Source organism: Tetrao urogallus, assembly GCF_951394365.1.
Source record: "Tetrao urogallus genome assembly, chromosome: 13".
NCBI classification, from domain to species: Eukaryota; Metazoa; Chordata; class Aves; order Galliformes; family Phasianidae; genus Tetrao; species Tetrao urogallus.
Window position 1 is genome coordinate 2,092,371 of NC_136826.1, and position 26,843 is coordinate 2,119,213.

The following is a 26,843-nucleotide window of genomic DNA, read 5'->3' on the forward strand; positions in this document are numbered from 1 at the left end:
GATGCTGGTGAAGTGGAACTCCTTCTCCAGCCTGGATGGATTTCACTCTGATCTGAAGCTTTCCTGCACCAAAGGTGCAGGAAACAACTTTTCCTTCCTAGCTCTGTTGCAGCTCACACAAGCAGCTCTGTGGAAAATACCAGTTTCATGGCAATTTACTTTCCCTATCTGTGAAATGAGAATACACTCAGAAATATGTGGGAAATGCTCTGAGGTTGAGATCAAATCTTATTACTGTAATTTTTTTTTTCCAAACACAAAGAACAGTGTTTTGCTTTGTCTGTCATCTTTCCTGCACCATTTATCATGGGAAAATTCACATAACTTAAGGTCTCTGCTACAAGCTACAGACAGGAAAAAAACTAAACATGGCATATGAGAGGATGTGTATTTTTGCTAAGCCTATGGGGAGGGATGAAGGGTTTTTCCCCTCTTTCAGCAGTATTTTAAAAAGTAAGAGGTACTTCTTTTTAAATTGGGATAAAGAAGGCCCGGATTTTCACTAATAGTGACAAAGCACACTGGCTATCATCAACAGTATTGCTTTCTGCAACCTACCCAGCACCTTTCACAAAATATGTTGACATCAGAAACTATGACCAGGTCAATAACAAGGACAAATAAAGAGGCACAATTTTGTACTGAGATGTAAGTGTGTTTGTTGGAAGCACAAAATCTGAAGCGGTACACAATTTTTCAAGGCTCATAGCTATAATTTAAAATGACAGAGTAGGATTTCAGAGCAAAAATGCTGCCAAGGAGAAATGGATGCCGTGCTTATCACATACATTAACGATGTGACTCTCCTCACACTGTACCCACCCATTACAAATGGCCAAATTACCTTCTGTTCTGCGATGGTGCTTTGGGGGTTTCAGTTCAATCCCATCTGGTACTCCCGTCCTTGACAAATCTGCCACTCTGCTGCTCAGCAGTTGCCTGGTAACAAACTCCAATTAATGAACAGAACTTCGGGGAGAAACAAAAGAAAAAAAAAAAAGCAAAACAGAAATGACACACACACACACAATGATAAAACAAATGCACAAAACCCCTTCCGTATATACAAGTTCAAAACTCGAGCTACCTTGCTCTCTGAAAACCCAGCACTGGCCACACACGGGGCAAGCACTGCCAGAGCATGCTGCCACTGCTTCACTCTGCATCCCCACTGCACAGGGAAAGGAGCAGGAGCGCAGAGACAGAATGGGGCCACAAGCCCATGGAGTCCAGTACCTTCCACAGCAACCAGAAGCAGGTATTGATGGAAACAGTGAGACCACAGCGAGCACCTCCCGTGACACGCTCTGCGCATGCAGTGTATCTGTGTTCAGAGCTTTTTCACCCAGGTGGAAAAGCCTCAAAGCCTCTGGCCATGCCTCTGTGCTTTTCCATCCCACAGCTTATTCATTCCACTTATTAATGTACACTCCTTTATTTATTCATCACGGTGATGCATTGAAGTGCAGTAGGTTTCTGCCCAGCGCAGTAGCAGAGAAGGTTTGGTGAGAGAGCTGCTGTCCAAGACAAACGTGAAGGAGCAGGAGTGTCATTTGTTTTGTTTTGTTTTTCTTATGGGAGTTGTAAACATTTGCATACTGAACATGGGAGGAACGGCAGCACGTGGAGTAGGATCAAGGATGGGCCTGATCCTAAACAACCTCCATCTCCCATTTGTTGGTGGGACGAAGTACTTACCTGGAAAGCACACATCTGCAGCCACCTTATTTACATTTGGCAGCGTACAAAGAGCAGCAGAAGAAACTGAACTATACAAAATGAACCACAGGAAAAGTGCTTTTAAGGGGGATGGTGTGAAAGCTGCAGGCATTGGAGAAGAACTCTTGGAAGAGTGGGAGAAATGAGTGCTAATGTAGAATACCTGCTACACAGGCAGGTAGGATGCTGGCTCACTGATACCTGTCTTACATCAGAACACTCGTGTGGATGAGGAGGAGTTCAGTGTCATCTCATTGCCATGTCTCAGTCAAAGCCCCCACAGAAACACTCCTACACAATTCTAAGGGCTTCAGCCCTGGTGGCATGCACTGCTGAACATAGTACGAAATACAAAAAGGTTTTGGCCTGATCACGACAGTGAGACCTTTGTCTAGAATAGAGTAAGTTTCAGTGCTGGCTGCTGTTTTCATTTTGACTACTATCCTTTCTGTTTTTTACTTTGTAGCATTCAGGATAAATTTCCCAAACTATCTTTCAATATAAACGATGCTCAGCTGAGGTGAAAGGACTTGGAGCTGGACTGGGCTGGTCTGGGGAAGTGGTGGAGTCACTGTCCTTGGAGGTGCTCCAGAAAAGTGGAGATGTGGTACGAGGGGACATGGATTAGTGGGGAAATATTGGTGGTAGGTGGATGGTTGGACTGAATGATCTTGAAGGCCTTTTTCAACCTTGGTGATTCTATGATTCTATGTCTTTGCTAATAGGCAAGACTGTACTTCAGTTTGACTGCAGTTCTTGTGGTGACTCTTTGCATAGAAGGTAAACCTGGCAGGGATCAGCCTGCTGACCCCATTTCTTTAAGGGACTGCAAAGAAGAAATGCAAAAAACACATGCAGATTTCCAAAGGCAGCAAGACACCTTCAAATCATTACTGCATACGGGGATATAAAAACCAAACACTTATGCAGCAGAAGTCGTTGCTGCAAGGCAAATCTATATTTTTATGTATCTTTCTAAGGTCTAGGATGAGTTCTATGACCTACAGTGAATAAAACTTTTCACGGAGCAGTAAAAAAGTGGTTAAGAAGAGGAGCAATAAGAAAATAAGGCATTATAACAAAAATACAGATTTATCAGGTGTCCTGCAATATTTCTTCTCCTTCCTCATTCCTCAGTTTTGAAAATGCACTTCAGAAATGCAAATCAGGAGCAACATGTGGGTGCAAAAACTCTGCCTTCTTCAGGGCAGTTCAGTGGTAAGGTCTGATGTCAGGCCAATGTGCTGCAGCTTGCCAACAGCCTACAGATCTGTGCATCTCCTCCAGAAGGATGACAAAACTGCATGTGCAATTATGTCCCATCCTAGAGAGCTCTCTGGGGTAGCAATGCACTTTGAAGTAAATCCTAGAACTCTTTAAACTGAAGTCCCTTTGCAAGGAAATTAGAAGTTCTGTTCATTAATACAAAAAAAGTAATTGTGTGTGCTGTTCTAGACAGTAGGATTGACTGACTGGTCACCTTGGTCTAGCAAGAGACTTACAGTCCATTATTTCACAGCAGAATATATATTTTGCATGACAGGTAAAACACCACAAGATGTCAGTCACAAAATCGTCAAGAGAAACTGGAAAACTAGAAATAGTTCATGTGAGATCAGCTTGGTGGAAGCCTCAGCATACATACGATAACTGCAGCCATTGCACAAAATAACAAAAAATACAGCAGATTTTACAGCAGCCCTCTTTATAAGTAGTCCAGGTGAAATTATCAGCTTTTTGGTGGTAATTATTTCCACTGGAGTGAACAGGGTCTGAATAAAAGGGTCACGCTTGCCTTGCTTTTTGTCCTGCAATCTGTATTTAGCACGAAGGTGTATGATTTTCCCTTTTTTCTTTAAAAATTCCATTTAAATGTAGATCAATGTGAAGTAATCTCCAAAGAAGCATTGCCTATTGATATTCAGTTAAAACGAGACATCTCCTCATTGTCCCAGGGCAGCAAGTCATCAAAGCTTATTACATTGCACACATTTGATGGAGGAAACATTTACCCTCGGGAGTTCATTACAGGGAGATTAAACTACTTAATTACAGCTGACATAAGTGACTGATAGCAACTTCAGAGGGGAGGTATTTATGCATGCCGACTTTTTCCAGTTATTTTTAAGCGTGTAATAAAAAGGAAGAAAGAGAAGATAAATGACACCAACCTGGCGTGGCTCGTGTCGTCTTCGTCACTGCTGCTGGCTTCGTCACTTGACGAGGAATAGTCTGCTGCTTTCAGGAACAAATTGGCACTGTCCTTCCCCTTGGCAAAGGAACATGGGCTCTGAATAGAGAAAACCTAGATCAGTTTTTCTCAAGCAAGAACACATCACTAAACAGCACATGCAAGATCGGACTGTCCCGGCAAATTTAGCTGTAATAATTCCCATTCCAAAAGCTTTCTTCAGATGCTGATGCTTTTCTTGGTCTATCACAACCGTGTATTTCACACAGGAGAATGTTCTAAGCTTGTGCGGCTTGCAGTGCAGCCCCCTCCCCTGCCCTGCTCCACTGTGGCAGTGGCCAGAGTGAATCCATCGCTCAGCAGTGACCAACCAATGGTGGGCTGTTAACCCTACCTGGGCTGAAACCAGGACAAGGAGAGGGCACAGAGCAGTGCAAACTCAAGTTACAGCAGCTGTTGTGATAAAGGAATTTGAGACTAAGTTTCAAGATTACAAAAAAATCACCATTTTCCGGTGTATGTGCGACTCCATTTTCAGACAGCATAAATACACCACCTGCACATTTCCAAATGGAATGGACAGAGCTGCCATCAGACAGTCAACTCAAAAATCTGATCACGTCTCTCTGTCAGACTTTCATAAGCCCTGTCTTAGCAAAGAGAAACAGCCCTCGCTTCACAGTCCTGCTTTATTCACATCATTGCTTTTTGGCACTCTGTACATCTGTGAACAGCTGTTTCCAAGAATGAAGCACAGGAAAAATGAAATTTAACCAAAATTCTCTTATGAGCACCTTGTGACCTCACTGAAATTGGAACCACAACCATCAAACCAGAGCAATCCATTAGTTTCACAAAAGCAAGGTCAAATAACCCACTATTGTCTTGTCACTCTCCTTTTTTATGTTTTCATAACAAATATCAAAAATTAAAATGTTTTTACTTATATACATTAGCCATGTAGTATGTTTTATGAGGCCTGCTCCAAAGTCACGCCTCCTATGTTATGATGTTGACCCACACCAGAGGCGGATGTTGGTGGGAAGGCAGTAGGCAGCTCACATCAACAGAAGAGCTGTCTGCCTAAGTGTGCCCTTAGTGAAAACCAAGAGTAAATCAGAAAAAGCAGTTACACAAGAACCTACTGCCATCTGGCCCGGATGAGAAACTTGTTCAGGCTTCTTATGCAGCTGCAAGTGGTTCTGTGACAAAGCATTCTCTCCCTTGGCAGGTCCTGGATTCCCTGAAAAGAAATTACCTCTTATAAACGTGTGTGAAGAAGAGAGTGAGAGAAAGGATCCGTAAGACAAGCGTGTGGAGTTATCACCCAAGGCAGGCAAGAGTATCTGCTAACAAACTTTTTTTTCCTCTTTTTTTCTGTTTTTTGCAGAGTGAAGCCTTTTTGTGTTTCCTGGTGGTTCTGGATGCCACAGTGCTATAAATCGGTACAGGTCCAGATTCACGCTTCACAAATAGGACAAACAGAACAAAACTGTGGCAGCACTCTCACTGCATACCAACAGCATTTCTATAGACTATAAGAAGGCTTAGAAGGGCAAAGGGTGAAGGCACACGAATGCCTTCCTCTGATCCCTGCACGGAGGGGCAGCTCATCACACAGCAGCAGCTGCACACATCCTCACGCTGAGGTGCCACCAGCTGCATCCCCGTGCCTGCAGACAGAGGCTAAAGCCCAGGGTTTGGGGCAAACAGCTGCACTGAACTCCTCTCTTCTCAACACATATTGGGCTAAAAGCAGAAGAGGATTCACCGCTTCCCACAGCAGCACACAGAGAGCCATTTGTCCGTCCCTGCTTCCCCTACGCATCTTGGACTCAAGGCTCCCACTTCCACTCAGCCCCATGGAGAAGTGGGCAGCGAGAGCCTGCACCCATGCAGCACCTCGTGACACCGCCGAGATCAGGCCCTGGTGACGGGGAAGCTGTGGCATTGCTCTTCCCCCCAGGTGCAGCACCGTGCCTGCATGGCCACTGAACACCCACGCAATGGAGGCAGGAGGAGCCAAGGCTCCTGCATGTGCTGCTGCCATCTGAGGAGGGGTTCCTGCAAGTGATCAAGTGAAACTTCCCTTTCAGTACCCCAACAGAGCTATGTGGGAAGAGAGAACACAGCCCTGGAGGGATGCTGCCTTCTGCACGCAAATCATGAGACAAGAGAAGGGCAGGAGGGCAGATGTGCCCCTGCCCTCCCAGTGGGACACACGTCCTCGTTCAGCAGTTTCTTCCAAGGCCATTCCACTGCTACCGACAGGACTCCTTCCCAGACTGGAAGAGAAAATTCAGGCTCCCACAAATTAAGATTGGTGTTTGGTAATTTAGCTAGTTTTATCACGGCAGCTTCATGCATTTGTGCATTTTGCAAAGCTTTTAAAATTCAGAATTCCTTATTGGTCAATGAGTACCTAAGCAATTCAGAGGCAATATTAAAGTATTTATAGGCCTTTCCTGCACATTTCACTGTCCCTGTGGGTTTGGGAAAGCAACAAACTCTGGAACACCATATGCCAGAACTGGCTGTAATTTCACGACACTTAAGAACCCAAGGAGACAGTTTAAACCACAAGGGAGGTTTACTATTCTTTCCAAGGCTAGTGAGGTTTTCATTTCCCCATGCCAAAATAGCACAGGAGTTACACATCATGCAGACGCTGCAAAGTTGAGCTGGGCTGCTGCTCGTTGCTCATCATCATGCTATTATTCAAACATAAAATGACATAAGAGCAAAAAGAAACAAACCCCAAGCAGTTTAAACTGTGCTCCAGTCTTCAGTTGAAGCAACGCTTCCTACCCTGTATGGTTAGGGAAAGCAAAATTGGCTTGGTTGTGTAAATGTAATAAATAAGCAATTTGTTCTGCATTTATCAAGGGTTTGCAAATTAACAATGTGAGCCTCAGTTTAAAAATAAATGACCTCAGCAACTCGCTGCTGTGGTTTCAGAACATTTTTAGCATCCACCCTGCCTTGAACTGGGCGTGATTCCCCATGTCACCCATCTGCATCAACCCGGATGCAAAGTACTCTAAAATACAGTTTTGCAAAGAGCTACACAAGAAGTTGTCCTACAGCTGACCCACAGAAAAGGCATCAGAGGAATAGCAATGGAGGAACAAAGCTTTCCATTTCTGTTTCACATCTCCCTCTGCCCCAGTTTCAGCTCAGGATTCAGGAACCAGAGCCTGTACCACAAAAAATCTGTAAAACCATCAGCAAGCCCCGTGCCTTCTTCCACTGCTACCACTGATATTGAGATATCTTACAATGCTGCACCGTGCTTACACTGGATGAGGTTATCTCCACCTTTTAACTTCCTGTGCCTTTCTTTTCAGTTCCACTTTCTTTCTGCAGATTAGAGGAAGAATGTTCCACAAGATGCTGAAAGGAGAGTCTTGTGCTTCCTAAGGCTTCTATCAGGCAGCACAATGTTGAAGTGCAGAAATATAGGTGTGCAACAACTGCTCATCTGTATCATCTTAGTAGTGGGCAATGCAAAAAATGGCTAATGCAGAAAATGGCAATGGGTGAGCATTAGCACTGAATTAGATCTGTGTATCTGCAAGGTCAGCTCTGTTCAGTTTCAGTAGTGTCAGTATGTACAAGAGAACCATTTTTTTCCACTTCTTAATTGAAGTAACTAAGTTCTTTTTTTGTATGCAAATATGTTTGTAGTCACTTATTGACTCCAAAAAATTTGAGGTGGTATTTATATTTATATCACCTCATTTACACAAACAAACCAATCCACAAAAGCATAACACCCAGCACTCCAGAGAAGCCCATTTTATGTGAAGGAACTTTGCTTGTTTTGACTGACGAACCATTGACTTGGGAATCACCTGAGGTGGGTCGGCTGCTCTGATGAGATGCCATCTCCCATGGTGTGTTGCCAGCAGTGCTGCTGCTGCTGTTGACCTTCAGAGCCTGTCCCCCGGGGGACAGCTGATGGCTGTTACTGAACAGAGAAACAGACAGAATGTCAGGCTATTTGTATTCAGGAACACAACCAAAACGTAGCTCCTAGGCCATGGAACCAGGTTCTCTGCTGTCAATGTATGATAAAGTACTTTCTATACAAAAACTGCTTCCTTGGTGCTCTAGGCAGGGCCACCCAGTAGCCAGACAAGATGGAGGGGGCAGTTCCCCCTGGGAATCTGGGAGAATGCAGTGCCCCAAGTCACTGTTAAATACCCTACTCCATGTAATTCTCCCTTGGCCTCTACAGATCAGCCTCGCTCCTAATTCCAAATCTCATGGTTTTCACAAATAGTGAAACCTGCTCCACCCCCCTCCTGCAGGATACATCATCACCCACTTACCAGTGGAATAAGGAATGCATAAGGCAGTAAAACAAGCTGCCAAACTTGCAAATCAAAAGTGAGGCGTACCCAACAACTCCAGGCTAAGAAGCCCCTCACTCGTAGCACTGTGTCTTACCTACATGTTTCTTTTCTGTTTTGCCTCCTATAATTTTTAAGCAGAATCTATTACAGGTTTGGCTTCACTTGAAGTTTACTTCAGGTGATGTTTCTGACTTTGGCTCATCAGAAGTAACCATTCCAAAGCACTGCACATTACTTGGTTATGTCAGCTGAAACTTCCACCCTTCCAGATCTCTCCAACGCCAGTCCCTCAAGTGTTCCCTGGTCAGCCATCCTGTGGCAGCTGCCCTATGCTGCTGAGCTCTCTTCCTCCCTGGTTCTTTCTCCTGGGACGTAGAGAGCACTCACCTGATGGGCATGCTGCCAGAATATTCCAGATACATCTACAGACAGCATATGTGCCTGCACAAGCTACTATCGAGCAGGTCAAAGCTGCACCCACCAGCTGTAACTACAGTGCCTAGATAGGGAGCTGGGGACAGGGCCACCCTTAGCAAAGTATCCAGGCACAGAATTCCTCCAAAACAACAGTACAGGTGCAAATGTGCCACAGAGCATCTGCAAAAGCATCCTGACCAAGCCACCAGCAGCACCACTCCTGCCACCCCCAGGTGCCAACAGGCAGGCATCTCACAGAATCTGCATTCTCAGCAGTCACTTTCCCTGATGGGAAGGAAAAGTAAAACATTATCAGATGATAAGCAGCTGCTAAATGGCTGCACTACAGAACTGGCGAATGGAAGAAGAACTTGTGTGGAAACCACTCTGTCAATCTGAGCAGGCTGAAACAAATGAAACAACTCATGGCATGATGCAGAGCAGCCTTTATATATTAGAAATACTGCTTTCCATTAGAGAACAAAATTGCCTTATGAGAAAAGGAGGAGATCTACAACAGGTTTGTTTGTCTTTAAATCGGGTCCATCTGTCATTAAAAGGAAGCTTGCTCAGATGCTTCTGTCAGGTTTAATATCGGGGAGTTTGAATAGTTCAGTGGGCAAACTGACACAAAAGGTAAAATAACTGTAACTGCCATCAAATAAGGCACGAACCCATGTTAGTTTTACTGAGTTTATGCCTTTGGTTTTAAATAAATTGGCTACAGTTTTCCTATTGGCAATAAATCAGCATTAGTGTAAGCATCAAATTCTTCGGAGCTTACCTTGAATGGCATCTCTGTTGGCCAGGTTGATCCCTGCTGTAAAATTTGGAGGTTGTCCTTTCTGGAACCTTAAGGATTTAATCAAGCATTTTAGTGCCACTGATGGACTCAATTAATAATCTTAATATTTAACTCCATCAATACAGAAATGAGACTAACCAACACAAAAGAACAGTGCTTTAGTGGGACCTGTAGAGCTGTCTTTCATATAAACCCTGGAAGGTGCAAACTAGCAGCAGGTCCTTCCAATTTGCACTGCAATCTGTCAGGGTGCAGCCTGTGAGTAGTTTGCACCTTTCCCTGGAGTCAGCACTATTCTTGGTCAATATTTAAAGCAGACAGGAAAACACATCTGCAGTCACTTAATGCAGCTTTTTGTAGGTGGTGGATTACCCTGCATTGCTATCTAACTCTGCATATCAAAAGGGGTGTGGAAAGTGGGGAGGAGAAAAAGGACATGCATACATCCCACCTGCAAAGTATTAGAAAGAATACATACATGCATGCACACACACACATCCCAGACAAACACCCTTGTTTTTAGGAATTGTTTAAAAAAAAAAAAAAGAACCAAAAATCTTTCACCTGAATTGTATATATTAATGTGCTTTTCTGAAACAAACCAGTGTGCACAGAAATGGAAGCAAATCCTTACCTACAGAGTGTTCTTTTTAGATTAGTGAGACCCAATTACTGTACAAGCAATGGGATTAATGAAGTGAAGCATTTGGGTAGCACAGAGTGCAGGGGAACTGAGCTGAGTGCTATCAGCTGTGCACGGGGCTGAACACCTGAGTTTTACACACCTTTGGGGGCTGTTCTCCACTCTGACTCCCACTCCAGAATACGTCATCCTGTCCAAGGCCGACCAGTGTGGTCACCATGTCTGACAGTGAGCTGCTGTGGTACACATCTCTACTGGCCTGGAAATTGTCACACTTAAAACAAACAAAAAATTGAATTGCACTTCTCCATTCTGTACAACATGTCCCAATGCCAACAGTTATTGATGGTTCTGTTTGAGAGATCTAACTTTTAGTAAATGCATAACAAGCACTGTGATTCGATACAGCCCTACTCACCTTGTTTGGTGCAAAGTTATTCATTTACAGCTGGCTAGGCACAAACATTTCAAGGTGAAGGGCCCAATATATTAAAAACATCTGTGCAGTACATGCATCTTGTGCTGTTTTACCTGTGGAGGAGCTAACACGTCATTGGCGATGCACAGAGAACCGTTCAACCAAGTGACACAAAAATTACAGCTATGCAGACTTCAGCCTTTCTACAGTCAGTAGACAAACTGCCAAGTGGAAGTGCTTCCAACTCTCCAGCAGTTACAGGGTGCCCTGGTTCCCCTCCGTAACAGATGTACAAGTGTACAAAAGGAAGAAAACTTGAGACTGCACTAAGAAAGAAATCAGAAACTGCCCACACTACACCTCATGCACAGTAACATCCGGGTGCCCCCACTGAGATCACCTTTGTTTAAAAGCTGCCTTCAGTGCTATCAGGTTGGGTAACAGAATAGCAAATGCCCGAATTTGGGTGAAGGGAGGAGCAAATGTGGCATTCATTCCAATGGAACAGAAGGTAAGCAGCGTACACTCGATCTAAAATACTCCAGAGTTGTTTGGCTAACTTTCTGTATTAAAATAAATAAATAAGGAAAGTTCCCTTGAATTCGACACATTAATAATCTATCACATGCGAGTCTTCCAAAGGGAAGAAAGGAAAAGAGCTAAAAATGTCAACTGAATGCACTGATCCTCCCTGAAATGAGAAATCTTCTTGGACACAAGACTGAGGCAGAAAACATGGAAATGCAGTGAGATGGGTCCATCCGGTGGGACTCCAATGCCAGAACCAAAGGAATGTGACAGAAATAGACAGGCAGCAGAGCAGTGCCTGAAGCCATGCCACGCGGTGCTTCCCCTTGGCGTGCAAAGAGGGAGCAGGGATCCCCATGGATCCCCCCAGCCCGGCTGACCCAGCTCTGCACACCAGCACGGGAGGCCCCTGGCCTCAGATGTGCTGCACACCAGCAGCCTCGCAGCCCCCAGGACAAAGAAAGAGGCTGGAAATTTTTGTCTGCATCCAAGTTTAAATGCACGAGAATTAGTTCCCCAGTATGAAGCTCACTTTTAAGAGAAGTTATTCATGCTATTAAAAAATAGCACAGAGTAACAGAACCATAATGTGAAATATGAACTCCCCGTGACTCTAAAACCATTTAAATACTAAAATTCTAAAATTCTAAAACTCTTTCAAGATGTCAAATAACCATTCAAATGTTCCGCCATAACCTTTGAGTCCAGCAAGGACAAATCAGCTGCAGAAAGACACTTCTGAGGAGTTTGCCTGGTTAAATATTCAGGTGCTTCTGCTGCCTTTTGGGGATAACACGTTCTGTGGGCTCTCTTTAAAGAAAATAGCTTTTTCAGCAGTTACAACATCTCATAATCCACGTCCTTGCATTTTGTCAAAATCCTCTTTTTTGTCCGACATGATTGTCACTAATAATAGTTTTTAGTTAACCAGAATTATTTTAACAGCGAAGTGTTCCCCTGAAGTGACTCATCTTAGGGGCAGGAACAGCTTTTATAGCAAGTATGTTATTATCAGAATATAGGAAGATTTTTTTCCTGGCCAGTTTTTCAACAAGATACTTAAATTTCTTCCTAAATTCCAGCTTTGGAGTCCTGCAGCGTACCAGAAAACTGCTCCTGCTTATAAGTGGGGATGAGCTTTGCTGAATCACAATTTAAGTGACCGAGAAACTCTAAAACACAAATATTCCCTCTGCAGATGGTACCCACGTACCTTCTTTGGCAGGGACAGTCCAGTTCCCCAGCTCCATGTAAAACTGAGACATGCTGCCTGTTTCTGGGATGATTTTGCAGGCTGGACGGGGCTGTGAGCAACCTGGTCTGGAGGGAGGCGTCCCTGCCTACAGCACGGGGGCAAGAACTGAATGATCTTAAAGGTTCCTTCCAACCCAAACCATTCTATGATTCTGTAGGACTTAAAAGATCGTACGACTCCAAAGCAAAGTGAAAATGTCTCAGATAACAACATTACCTACCAGGTGCCTTCAAACCACAAACGCACACCTCACAGAGCTAAGGCAAAAGACCTACTGCTTCCTAACAACCACAGGGCTATGCAGGACCACAGACCAATTAGATCAAGAAGATTTAGGAACAGGACGTTTTAAAAAGAAAGGCTATGCTCTCTTTTTTGGGGGACATCCAAGTGATGAATTTGAGTTGAATCTTCATGTGGGAGTAGACATGTGCAACTGCTGTTACAGAACAGCATAAGGAAAAAGATTGCATTAAACTTATGAATAGATCTGGGATACTGCATCAATCAATGACCTAATGCACAGCTAATTATTCTAATACCATTAGCTTTCTTGTTCTATTTTTGCTGCATTACTCCAGACAGTAGAGAACTAGATAGCAAATCCTACAGGACGAACAAAAGAGACGATTAAAAAAAGGAGTTCCTTTCAGATGTGGGCTAAATCTCTCCTCTACTCAGACACTGGGAGACGCTGTGCAGACAGACAGACACAGCGACTCTATTCACAGCCTGTGAATCCCATGGGCTGCCCAGAATGGCTCATCTCACTGCCAGAAAGCCCCACTGCCCACCGTGCTGCAGCTCACCAGAGGCAGAACTGGTACAAAGCAATGGAAATGGGATATTCTGAGCTGGGAATATCTCACATTTCCCTCACTAGACAGAGTACAAGACACTGAGAAATCATGCTTGCTGTCTCTCAGGAACTGCGTTAAGATTTCCAGTGAGATCGCTGCGAGAGAGGCTTGGGGACCCGGGAGGTGCCATACAATCTTACAGGATGGGATCATTTAGAATAAGAAGTCTTTTTGCCTGAGCAGAGCAGTGATGACAGATGATTGCTCCCTCTCAAACATGGCTGAAAGTTCTTCAGTGTAGACATCTGTGATGAATTCAGCTTGCATTTTTAACTCTGCGGTTCACTTTTACTTTAAATCAACAAGGCAGCCACGTACTGAACTCTGCAAGTATATTGCTGCAAGTCTTTTCATCTCCAGGTGACTAACTGGAGCATCACTCATATTGCCTTCTCACTTTATGCAGTTAACACAGGCAGCGTTTACCAGCACAGCTATTAGCATCAACAGCTGCTGCCAGCCAGCAGAACGAAACACAACCCTTAAGAAGATTTATAAATTGCCCATCTAAGTTCATCTGGTTTCCATGCTAACACAGCAGGAAAGACCACGGACTGGCTTCTCCCTGTCCACATGGTCCCTACCTGCTGGATCACCAACCTGTGTGTGGGTAACAGGGCAGTTCCCAGCAGGGAGTGAAATCACACAGTAATGACTATAAATCGCTGCCTGCTATTACCCCTAAGTAACACTATCATTTAACATAGCATTAAACTTTTATTATGTAGTTTCAATCAAGGAATGTGAAAGAGGATGACAAACTCCACTTTGTTCCTTACCACTCCCTGAACAGCTGGGAGAAGTGCTCCCAAACAGAGAAGCGCCAGCAAGGTGCAAAGGGACAAAGTGACATATCCTGGGCAATGTGGGAGGCATGGTCATAGCCATGCTAGGATGCAGCTCCTCTCACCCATAAAGTGACACCATAACAGGGCAGGACTCCCCTCCGTACAGCTAGTGTGCTTCTGCAGAATTCCTGAAGTATGTGCTCTATAGCTTCTATTACATGGCCAAAATATTCACCTGAAGGGAGCTGCCCAAGGCTGAGATATAAGCACCTTACTTTTAGACCTCGCAGCAGCTCTCCAGGGAGTCAACGCTACAGCTGTCAATTTAGACCAGTCACAAAACCTGTGACTTAAGCTGCCAAATGTGCCACGGAAAAAAAAAGGATGTGAAAAGATACACAAATATTTTCTCAAGGTAATGCTATTGGGTGAAACTGGGCCTCTCCTTTCCCGACAGCTGCCCATGTTGATTTTGCCTTCACCAGCAGGACCTGAGGAGGCTATCAGCCACCTATTACCTGCCTCATGCAGACTCACTCCAGGGCATGTGCAGAAGCAGGGCAGCAGAGCACTGGGCCTGGAAGCCTGCCCAGGGGGAACCCTGGCACTGGGAGCAGGAGGAGGCACAGCATTTTATTTGTTTTCTGCTTGCTGTCTTGCTTTGCTTTTGTTTATACATGCTTCTGAAAGAAAAAAAGTAACTGCAGTCTAAGCTACTCATTTCAAACACTGTCAAAAAAATAGGATGTTGAAAGAAAGTCGAGTTTTTGGGCACAGTGGGTACTCTGAATTTGCAGGCCTGGAGCTGGTAGATAGAGCAGGAGCTAAAATGCTTCGAGGAAGATTCTAATGCAGGACTTCCCCAGGGTGTTCTCACTGTATGGGTAGAGGGATCTGCTTAGGCACCACTTTAGGTACCGTTTAACTCTGAAATTTTTGAAGTGATGTAACAGATTCAAGTGACAGATGCTGGGTGAGTTCTGTCAAGCTAATAAAAGTATACAGAAGCTGCAGAGCTAAGCACAAAAAACAAGGAGAAAACATTTAGAAGCACCCTGGAACAAGGGAGGAGTGAAAAGCTCAGTCTGGGAGGTGGAACAACATGAAAGTAAGTAAAATACTTTGTATCTCAACAAGAAAGTAAGCACATAACCACATATACAAACAAGAGAGATCATCTCAGCCGGGAGGCCCATCATAGGACAGTGTATTTGTTGGGGTACCGTGGATGTGCACAACACAGGACACAGAGGACATCTGTTTTTGCACTCAGGAGTCCCTTATGCACGTTTTGAAGTATTCACTCTTATTCACAGATGTGGGCTAGAAGATCTAGAAAATGCTGATGCAGAAATTGAAGACTAGAAACAGGACTTCACAGGCCTGCCATGCCCTACCCACAGGCAAAACCAGACTCTGCATTGGTAACTAGTCCTTATTCCATCTCCTTATACTTTTATATTATTTCGTAAGACCTCTAACAGTCTTGCTTGTGTACCTAGTCTTCAGGGATACAAATTTTGACTTTAGAGTTGTTTTGTAAACTGCCACATATATTTATGGCACCATATAAATAATACATCATCCAGGGGCTATAACAGCACAGTCATTCAGGCTTTTTATGAAACAGTGAAGAGTAATATCAGAGAGTCAGCAGTCAGGCATCAAGCATATTAAAGTAACTGTTATCTAAACCTATGCTGCAATGCATAAGTAAAACTCCACTTGTAACTTAGCAGCACAAGGTGGCACTGAAAATCGGAGGCAAGCTCTCATGGGCCTCCATCGGTTATGGCAGGAGTGAAGGGAACCAGGCACCTTCCTGCTCAGGCACCTTCCTCCCCGCATCAGGGCAGTGATACCACACCGGTACTCACACCATACCTGCACTAAGACGGCTCTCTGCAGCGCAGGGGTGCAGGGGCTGGAGCTGCTGCCAGAGCCCACCCTCGCCTGAGGCATGGCATCGTGCCCCAGCGCCGCAGGCCACTGCAGGGCAGGCTGGATGCCATCACTTCTCTTTCTTCGGTCCTCGGCCTGCAAAGGAGAAAGGAAAAGGTGTGTCGTGCACTCAGCTTCACGGCCTGGATGCTCTCCAGTGGCAGCGCAGAACCGCACAGACTCTACGGACCTCCCTCTGAGGAGAGGTCAGCCCTGGCACGATACAAACCAGCACTGCCTCTCCATTTGCAACTCCATCTTTCTCATCAAGTTTCCAAGCCACAGCAGGACAAGGGGCAGCTGACATGCCTGAGCTGCAGTCTGCTTTATTCGAGGCTATCCTGCTTGCTGCAGGCTAGGATTTTAGCTGGGAGGAACCATCTCTCTGCATTTATTTACCTTCGACAGCACGCAACCTGTTTTGCTGTGAATTTATTACCCTCTTCTACAGCACTGACTTTACTGCAAGCAGCTTTCTACGTTGAGACACTTCTAATGCTCTGTTGTTTGGTATGTTAACTGCCCTATGGAAAGGACTGAGAGACACTATCGAGGTCCAACAGAAAGAAAGGAAAGGTCCTTCTATGTCCCGAGGGCACTGCTTATTACAAAATCTCCAACCCACAGTTTTGACCCTGCTGCTCTTCCCAGTTTGATTCCCATTCTCTAGCATAAATCTTTAGCTCATCCTCTGATTTAGCAGCCTAGGAACTCTAACTTTAGCAGCTCTACTCTGCAAACAAGAGATTAACGCCATCTTGTACCCAGTTGTCTTTGTCTGGATAGATGTTCTTAACGGTGCCTCTCAATATATCTGGGTGTTTGTGCCTACAGCAAGGGAGTAAGCATATTCTGAATCCAGTTTAGGACCTGCTGAGAAGGTGGAAATGATTCCCCTTAGTCTCACAGATCTTAAGTGGGGGCAGAAAGCAGCTTTAAAACATATTAGACAAGTAACCACAGCCAAATACTGAGGAATTGTAGTGGTGAACTGAGAAGTTACATTACTCTTGAGGCCAGATCTTCATTACTTGCAACTCCTAACAATGAAAGGCAAATTTTACCAAGAAGAAGAAAATGTAAAAATTAGAGTGGTTTCACTAAACTAGAAATGATAATTTAACTTCCACCTCTGCTCTCAACAAGTATTTGCATGCAGCATACTATGATCCAGATGCAAGCTCAAGAAGACGCTCCAGGCTTCCAGCACAGGCACTGAGCACTAAACTTCACGATCCAGCACCAAACCCGAGCTCACAGTCCTTTCCCCAGCTCACCAGCTGCGGTGCCACTGGGATCAGATACAGCACAGGGACAGAGCTCACATCTGCACACAGAAGGGAAATCTGCCCTGACCTGCCTGCCACAGGATGAGCGAGATGACAGAGATGAGAAACTCCCAAGGAAAATTTCCATGGCTCCAAATGTTAAACTTGAGGTTTTGGAAGGCTGTAGGATATTTTTTGATGGTTTTTAATGCTTCAGCTCAACAGTAATTCTGGAGGTCGTTAGTTGCCTATATCAATAGCTGGTCCTGGAAATGCCACTGAGAACCAAAAACCATGGGAAAAAAAGAACTCACTCTACATTTATGTTGCATCTAACCCTGTGCAGACCTCTCCCAGTGCAGGAACAGGCATATTTTTGTCTAGTAAACTGCTAAAGACCAATATTTACAGGAACAAATTCATTGAATTATCACTGTTAAAAACAGTCAAAGCTTTAAAGCATTTCTGACTCCTAAACAGTTACGTCCGCTGACATCACTGCAAAGCATCAAATTTCAACAACAACAAAAGCAATCTTGTTGCATTAATTAGGATTCAATAGAAGGATCTGCATCTTCCAAGAAGTTTTGAGATTAATCAGTATTGTGAAAGAATTTGTCCTCAAAACCAGAGTACACGATGGTACCCAACCACTGTCATCAATACCAGCATCACGCTATGAACCTCAAGGGCAGATCTGTGGATGCGATTTCCCTTTTGTTTTCCTACTGTTTTCCTTCCACGTGTGCCTAACTCACCTGCAATTAGTAATATTATATTTCACCATTACAATAAAAGTTAACAGTGACTGCCTACACTAAATTCCACAGTACATTTCATTCTGCTATAAAGGGGTCATTTAGAAAATGCATGACAAAACTACAGAGTGTGCTGACATTTTACAGCTCTTTTGACTTCTAGCTATAGCAAAATGAAAAAGAAAGTTAAATGAATTAAACAGAGTTGCATTTTCTTCCCCCCCCCGCCAAAACCTAGCAAAGGCAAAGTATTTCAATGACTTAGATGTCATGTATTTAGTGAAAACTGCTCACTGCTCTGTCCACACCCAACTTCCTCTCCAGCCAGAACAACATCCCACCCTCTGTCACTACATAAACAGTGATTTCCAAAAGAGCTCATTCAAATTTCAATAATGATACGTTTAATCAGTCAATGCAATAAAGCCTTAGGATCTTGGGCATTTTTTTGACAGTTAAGTTCTACTTCAAACAGAATTAGACATTCTATTGTTTTCACAAACTGCTGCTCTAACAAGGGACTTACTATCCTTTGTTTTGTTGATTTCACACTGCAGCTTAGCTGTTTGCATACTCCATCCAGTTACTGAAATTCATCATGTCAATAATCCTACCAAAAAGTGTTTCATTTAACTGCTTATCATCATAGAAGATTTCACCTCAGGGAGCCAGCTGCATGCAGACAGAGGTGACATCAAAGAGGGCACCTGCTTAAAAGCTGCAGCAGAAAGTTAATAAGCAGCACTCTGCATTCCTTCTACAAATTTATGCATGTGCTTGGTTTGGGTATTTATGAAAGATGCTTTGCTGCCACCCCCAAGGAAAGATGTGTAAGCTGCTGAGGATTTTGACACTGTCCAAGCCAAGTTCTTTGCTCTGGTAATGTGAAATCTTACCAGCTATAGAAACAGGTTCACAGACCTGTGAAAAATAAATACCAGGAATGGTGAGATATGTGAAACGGACTTGAAGCTTTTAAGTAGAACAAGTTGCAATACAGAATATTTCGGAGTTAAAAAAAAAGGAATGAAACGGACAAGAATTCTTACTGAGGACTCTATGTGTACCCCTTATCCACCAAATCTAATCTACCTAAAATCTGAGGAGAAAAAGAAGATGAAAAGGCATCACAATCTGACATCAGGGACACAGAGACCCATGTCTGGGAGGCACAACACTATTCTGTGTCTGCCTCAGTTTTGTGAACCCAAAAGTCAGGCAAAGACATCTCTTAAAACCTCAGATGACACTACCTTCATTCTTAATCTGGGATTCCCAAATCTTAATTTGGGAAACAAGAGAATGACAGCTAGCTGACCAGAGGGATCATGATTCCTGGTTCACCACAGCTAAAGACTTCTTTCAATTCGAGTAGAATTGACAGACTTAACCATTCCTTTTCCTTATTCTCTACATTAATGGAGACAAAAGGACTTACTGCAGCCTAAATGTGTAGGAAGACATAAGTCAAGCTGTAAGTTTAAAGATCAGACTGTACTCTAGCATCTCCACAGCATAATAAACTGCACCAAAACACAACACTGGCTGAGCTGGTACCTCTTTGGTTGTGTTGCTTGATGGAAGATGTGCTGCCGAATTTGAACTCTTGGAAGGCTCCTTCTTCTTCTGCTTGTGGTCATGCTGGAGAGACAGCAGCTGTGTCTGATCTTTGGGGAGAGTTCGATGCCCCTTCCTGTTGTGCTGCACCTCTTCCACCTTTTTCTGAAAGCAGAGTGATGAACATCAGAGAGAATGATGCCTTGGAGGACAACTGAGGTGACTGCTGAAAATCCTGGCTTTTCAAAAGAGCAAAGTGAGCACAGCTGCAAGACTGACAGAAAAGCCACAACTCTGGGGAAAAGAAAGCAAAAAACAACTCCAAACCCTCAATGTTTGGCTTTTGAAACAGCATAACAGAAAACTGCATTTTTTATTTTTACTTTTCCTAAAAACAGGGCTTTAATTAAACACTCCTTGAGTGCCTCTTGTTCGTTATGAGTCGGCTCATCTGCTGCAACTTTAGCATAGCTTTGCAGTCAAGGTGCCAGTCTTGACAATGAGACCTCAGCATTAAAGTAACCTCAATTTCATTTTTACTTTGTGAGTAAGAGACTATCCTTTGTACAATCCAAAGTAAAACTGTAGACTCTGGAGATTTAAGCTTAAGTTGAGCTTGTGCTGGAAGCTTTCAGGGTAAAGGTACCTTAAATCAGATTAAAGTTACTGAAGATAACTTCAGCAAGGAGAAACAGCAGTGACAGAACTGCCACCCTCAAGGAGAGGAAGTGTCACTGCTGTAGCTCAAGGGGGTAACTCAGTAAGTAATTTGCATGTTACATCCAGAAAAGGTTGTATTCGAGAACAAGAGGCAGTAAACGCATTAAAAAGTCATTCTCTGATCCGTGACTCAGAGGATGGCAGCAACCCCAAGGGGACTGAGAAAGACATCCACAGGAACGGGGAGCTGCAAACTGCTGCCAGCAAACCCTTCCATACCTGCTTCTTTTCTGGTTTCCTCTGCCCATCTGCTATGAACCGTTCATCATCTTCCACGGCCCTTTTGTCTTCCTTACACCTCTCCTCTCTCCTCTGAGCATCCTTAGCCTCAGCCCACCTCTGCTCGCACTCCTGCTGCCTTCGGAGCTCTTGCTCTCGCCTCTGATGCTGGAAGAGAGCCAGGGAATAACACTGCTTATTTTGTTTCCCTTTTGTACCCACCAATTATTTGTGCCAGGAGTCATTAATCACAAGGCTCATTTCCTGAGGTGCAGGCAGTAATACGGGATGCCCGATCACAGCACAGCAGGAGCAGCCAGCCACAGATTGCCACCACAGTAACTATCAAATTCAAAATAAAACCTTTGCCCTTTTGGCAGCTGAGGGCTGATGTGCCATTCATTTAGACAAATACGTGAACTTCTTTTTTGTGGTTGACAGCTCATCTTTCTGTCATTTTGAGAAGGAAGGGTTTTCTGAGAGTTTTCCCCCAGTTTTGCTGGAACAGCATCATGCTTCACAAATGCCATTGCTTGCACAATGCCTGAATTTCATCAGATGCTCCTAAGAACAGACCCGTTGATGATTTAGCAATGCCTGCCACACCATAATGTGTAAGACAGCTGAAAAGGCATCTTGTCTTGTAACACCTTAAAAAGAAGCAGAGCCAGAAACTCTGGATCAGGAAGAGAGACTCAGTATGAATAATGCACAACAGAAAGAAAGCAGGACCTCTCTCCCCACCTGCCTGGGCTTCTACAGCCAAGCTCAAGAGAAATGTCCTGCATCTTCAGCTCCCAAAGCTCAGGGCAGGTTGTCAGCAGGAAAAGAACAAGGCCCTTTTTATATCACTTAATATCATTATGTTCAAAAGCGATACATTCTCCCAGTGTGAAAGACTGCATGACAGGTTGTACTGACAACTTAGCACAGCCTTCTTGCCTTTCATAGCCTACTCTCTACAGGCATATTTTTCATTTGTGAGGGGATGTGGAATAACAATGCAAGCCAGTTCCTACATCCTCCAGCCTCCTCCTCTGCTCTTTCTGCTGCTCGATGCGTTTCTGCCGCTCTGTCAGCAGCTGCTTCTTGTATTTCTCCTGGTCCTTCAGCTGCTGCTGCTGGCGTTGAGGGTCAGAACGGTTTTTGTTTTCCTGCTGCAGTCTCAGAAACTCACGACGGAGAGTTGACTCCCCAGGGAGATTTACTATGGAGCTGAAACAAAGTACAAGTTTCAATATGACTAAACATAGCATTAAAGCAGGGAGAATACAAGGAACTGCTTGTTGTCCCGTGTCAGCAAATGAAAATGACTTGATATATCTCTGCCATGTTGACTATGCATCTGAATGCAGCAGCTTGTTATGCTCAGCATTTATATTCGATAGCTACAAAACAGTTCAAGTATCAGAGTGGATACGGTAGATGAGGGATTTAGAGTAAGGTAAAAAAGCAAATCTGCGTGAGGAGAGCTGCCTTCAGTGAGAACAGTCAATTGGCCAATCAAATTTTATATTCTAATCATAAAATTAACCTTGGTTCTCCTTCATCTTCATTCAGCTCATCGTCTTCCTCCTCACTTCCACTGTAATCATAGTCTGTTTCCTCTATCAAAAAAAGAGAGAGAGACCAATAAATGCCAGTGGAGGATATTGTTATTTAAGATGTTATCTTGAACTTGGCTTCCGAGCACTAAAACTACATGGAGCTCATCAGGAATTTAAAAGCCCTAGGTTGCACTAAGAGGCTGAGTGGATGCAGCAGAAGATACTCAAGTATGCAACACAAAGCCTACTTCAGACCATGGGTCAAAGGGCCCCTTTACGTGTTTCCACTTTTTCCCCTCACTAACTACATAGATTTTGCAAAACTAACTTACTTTTACAATCTGCAATATAATAAGCTAAGCCTACTGCAATAGCCAACCCTCCCAACAACATAAGCAGCAGGGTCATTTCATGTATAAATTTAGATATGGTATGAAAGACTTATACTGACCTTTTCTGCTATTGCATGCCTGCAGCGTAACTAAACTGAGGCCTTTAGTGAATCTGTGTTTCTTTTTGTACTAAAATGAACAATTTTAATGGGGATAATCAAGCAATGTTAGTTTTGACACCGCAGTTCAGGAGAAGATGACCCACATTTTTCAAGTTCTCTTCAAGAGTACCATGGAGGTAACCCATAAGGGAAGACTTCAAATTAGCATGCCACAAAGCTAAAATACAGAGCAGGACCAAAGTGGGACTCAGTTAACTTTTTTTGGCATCAGTGTTTTGAAGTGTATAGTCTGGCAGTTTCACATTGTTCCTTCAGGGGAATTTTAATTAAAACCAGCACTTTCCAGGCCCGACTGTAACTAGTTATCAACACGTGATTGTTATCACCATATCTTTACTCCTTCAAGTGCATTCGTGAAAACCTTTTAACAGGATGTTTTTCCATTTGAAAGTGCCCACAGCTGGAGGAGATGACAGAATTTTCTACAATGGAGTGACAGTAGGTGTGGACAGAGGAAGGGCAACTGATACAGCCTATCTGGACACGTGCAAGGCTTTTGATATGGTCCTGCACCACATCCTTATCTCAACATTGGAGAGATATGGATTTGAAGGCTGGATAAAGAATGGGTTGGATGGCTGCCGCCAGAGAGCTGTGGTCAATGGCTCCATGTCCAGGCGGAGGCTGGTGACAAGTGGTGTGAAGGACATGGGGGTCCTGGTAGACAAAGAGCTGGGCATGAGCCAGCAGTGTGCGCTCACAGCCCAGGAGGCCAACAGTGTCCTGGGCAGCATCAGCAGAGGGCTGGCAGTGGGCAGGGAGGGGATTGCCCCCCTCTGCTCTGCTCTCATGAGGTCTCATCTGCAGAACAGCATCCAGGCCTGGCTCCAGCACAAGGAAGATGTGGGGCTGTTGGAGTGGGTCCAGAGGAGGCTGTGAAGATGCTAACAGGGCTGGAGCACCTCTCCTGTGTGAAGGAAGGCTGGGGGAGCTGGGCTCATTCTGCCTGGAGAATAGAGGGCTCCAGGGAGACTGCACTGCGACCTTCCAGTACATGAAGGGAGCTTACAAGGGGAACCAGCTTTTTACCTGGTTTGATTGTGACAGGACAAGGGAAAATGGCTTTAAACTAAAAGAGGAGAAATTCAAGTTTGATATTAGGAAGAAAAGCTTTACTCAGGGTGGTGAGGTGCTAGAACAGGTTGCCCATAGAAGTTGTGGATGCCCCATTCCTGCAGGTATTCAAGGACACGCTGGATAGGGCCCTGGGTGGCTTGAACTATTGGGTGCCAACCAGGGCACAGTTGGGGGATGGAACTGAATGATCTTTAAGGTCTCTTCCAATCCAAGCCCTTCTATAGTGCTACGATTCCATGACTACTGGAGTCAGTAAATTTACACTGCAACACCAATTTCATTTTAGGCACAAATATTCCTATTGTCAAATCAATACTTAAGAGTTTAAAAATTAATTTATCATCTTTACAGCACTTTGTGAGTTTGCCCTCATAGTCACTAATCTCCACTGTGCCCCTCCCATTGGAAAACACACAAGAGAATGAGAGGTGAGAGAGCAGGGAAAATAACAGGTCAGCAGGCTACTTCACTCTCTGTTGCACATCAAACTGTGCACTGACATATGGACCATTCTCACTCCAACACTGCTTCTTCCAAGTTTTGCTCTGAAGGATAAGGAACCAGCTCAATTTCTCTCTTTCACTTCATGCATCTGGTATAAAAGCCAACCAATTATATCTGTGTGCGTGTCACTGGATCTTGGAAGCCTTTTCAAGGACTTGTACACTCCACTACAGAATGCTTCTGCCTCCAAAGAACTCACAGGCTATAATTATTTTACTTGCTGCATCACCATATAAAGGTATCAGGAACCAAGAGATGAACTGAGACTAGGAAAGGCTCACGGAGTACAGTTTAGATACTCTATTTAGAAAATAGAGGCCTAAGCATTACTTGGACTCTGATCACATTAGCATTTGGGTTGTGTTCAGTGAAGCAGCATCAGTCAACTCCTGAAGACTTTGGCATTACACACCACTGTGGATCAAGGCTGTTGCAGAGATTTGCAGAACGACCCCACTGCTACCAGCAACAAAACTTTCTCAGTTTTTTGTGGTACCATATTTCAGGTGGATCCACCTTTTACTCCACCATCAAAAGTCAGAAAAGGAGCTGCTATTTGCAGTATCTTTTCTTTTTCTCTCCCCTTTTGTTTCTTTTTGCCACGTTACCCTTTTCTCCTTTCTTCTTCCTGGTCCTATCCAGGTGGTCTTTCAGCATGATGCGCACTTGCCGTTCATTCTGCATGTCTCGGATAAAAGAGTGCTTAAGCAAGGTTTCAGTGGACGGACGATGCAAATAATTTTTTACAAGGCAGCTTTCAACAAAGTTAAGGAATTTCTTTGACCTTAAAAAGACAGAAAAACAGGGTAAAATAATAAACCTTTCCAATTGGTTTGCCAAGCATTACCCCAGAGTGCCATAAAGCACTACATTTGCAAGGCTTCATCTTGCACTGGGACTAAAACTGCAGTCACTCATGTCAGCCTTCAGTGACTGCAATGGATGCTGCAGATCATCCAGAGATCAAAAGAACAGCGTTGGTTCCCAAAGGTAAACTACTTCTGCACCCATGGCTCACCCCAGCACTACAGACAGTGGAGGACAGACAACACAGATCACTGCAGGATTTAACAACATCGTGATTTCTTGGACAAGAGCGCTAAAAATCATCAGAAATTACACTTTGCACGGCTTTTTACCATTTTCTGGATTTCAGCTTTGGGGGCGGGTTCCGCGGGATGAGGAAGAGTGCTCTCATTGGGTGCATGTCACACAGGGCTGCAAAGGAGACCACAGAGTTCAGTACACATCCCACGTCCAACCTCTGCCACCCAGGCAGACCCAACCACTTCTCCCACTGCCTACAGCACAGCACCTGCTGCAGGACCTCACTGTTAGTCAGTGCAATTCATGCTACAGCCAAAAAATGAAGTCTCAGAGTACAAAGAAAGCTTTCACAATGATGCACTGCTATTTTACTGGTTGCACGAGATTTAGTTGAAAGAAAGGCTGCGTGGTAACAACTTTATTCTGATTTTTATACGTAAGGCTTCAAAAGGACATTATAAAAACTCACAACTCTAGTATATCAAGAGGTAATTTTTCATAAACAGAAGTTAAATTTAGTATTGAAATATATATAATTTAATATGCTTTGCTTATGGTTCAAATAAACAATAAGATACATTTTCATCAGACTCTTAGCTGTATCATTCATGGCATAAAAGAAAATGTAGGATGAAGAAATGTGATGCAAATTGGAGAGCCCACGAACCGTGTCAGTGGAGCAGAGCATAATGGCTGAGCACATATTTCATCTATTTTGTGTTTCAGGAGCAGGAGCACCATGATTAGGCAATTTGCAATAGATCCTACCAATGCATTCAGATGCTGGTTTCTTTCCAGCCCACTGTACTTCTGCTCAGTGCTACTGTTACAGAAATGTAAAACTACAAATAACTCTGCACAAAAGAAAATACCTTAATATCTCATATACCAGAGACATTTTGTGTGGAATTACAAACAAGTCCCTGTCTGTCACAAAGAAATATTGAGGGTCAGAGGTCTTTCTTCACAAAACAGAGCTACTGAATGGCAACTGAGAGGCTCTATATGGAGGCTGATCACTCATGATATGCAGGTGTTCAGAAGTTATTCTCTTAATAGAAACAGATTTGCAGCGTTGCAGAAATAGCAAAAGCAAGACTATGGCCTGGTTATGCCTTTACTGCCTCCTATTTCTTTCTTTGCCTGTAGCTGCCTGCCATCACTTCTCACATCTGAGTTGACTTTTTTGTCTTTTTCCTCTGTATTTTCAACAGCTTGTGATATAGTGGGGGTGGCAGTTCAAAGAAGTCTGGTTTCTGGATAGGGGTCCTATCACCTCACGTAAAACAAGAAGAAAAACACAACACAATGCAATAGAATATAATCTATTACATTCTCCTGCCAAAAACAGTGATCACATCAATTACAAGTGGAGTGAGGAAAAAGCCACAAAGTCTCTCTCAAAGGAAACTGCACAGAGCCCCGTCTCAGGACGAAGCTAGGCTGGAGCACAGTTTCTGAAAGTGCTTCTCAACTCCAGCTGGATTTGGACCATTGCTAAAAACCAAGCTGGACAGGAAAACAGCCAAAAGTGTTTCTTAAACACAGCCTACGTGCTCTTGAGCTCAGGCCAGGGTATAATTTATTTCATCTCCTGTGCTCCCGGCAGTGACCACGTACACCCTCACAACACAGCTGTTCCTTGGGTGCAGGGATGAAACAACCAGGGTTCTGCAGAAACAAAAGATGCACAAAAGAGGTCTGTGCGA

The 26,843-nt window shown here is 44.0% G+C and overlaps 1 protein-coding gene across 1 annotated transcript in view; it reads right to left on the reverse strand.

Moving 5' to 3' along the window:
• The window catches only part of NRK (Nik related kinase), a gene marked incomplete at both ends in the record, with an annotated part of 100,151 nt that overhangs the window by 21,157 nt on the left and 52,151 nt on the right, over positions 1-26,843 (reverse strand). Inside the window, 14 exon segments of the mRNA XM_079541907.1 lie at positions 845-871; positions 873-939; positions 3,891-4,009; positions 5,056-5,153; positions 7,765-7,880; positions 9,470-9,537; positions 10,276-10,407; positions 15,867-16,019; positions 19,507-19,671; positions 20,446-20,613; positions 21,465-21,660; positions 21,980-22,052; positions 24,696-24,871; positions 25,227-25,305. Of these exon segments, the coding sequence (XP_079398033.1) occupies positions 845-871; positions 873-939; positions 3,891-4,009; positions 5,056-5,153; positions 7,765-7,880; positions 9,470-9,537; positions 10,276-10,407; positions 15,867-16,019; positions 19,507-19,671; positions 20,446-20,613; positions 21,465-21,660; positions 21,980-22,052; positions 24,696-24,871; positions 25,227-25,305 (1,637 nt within the window).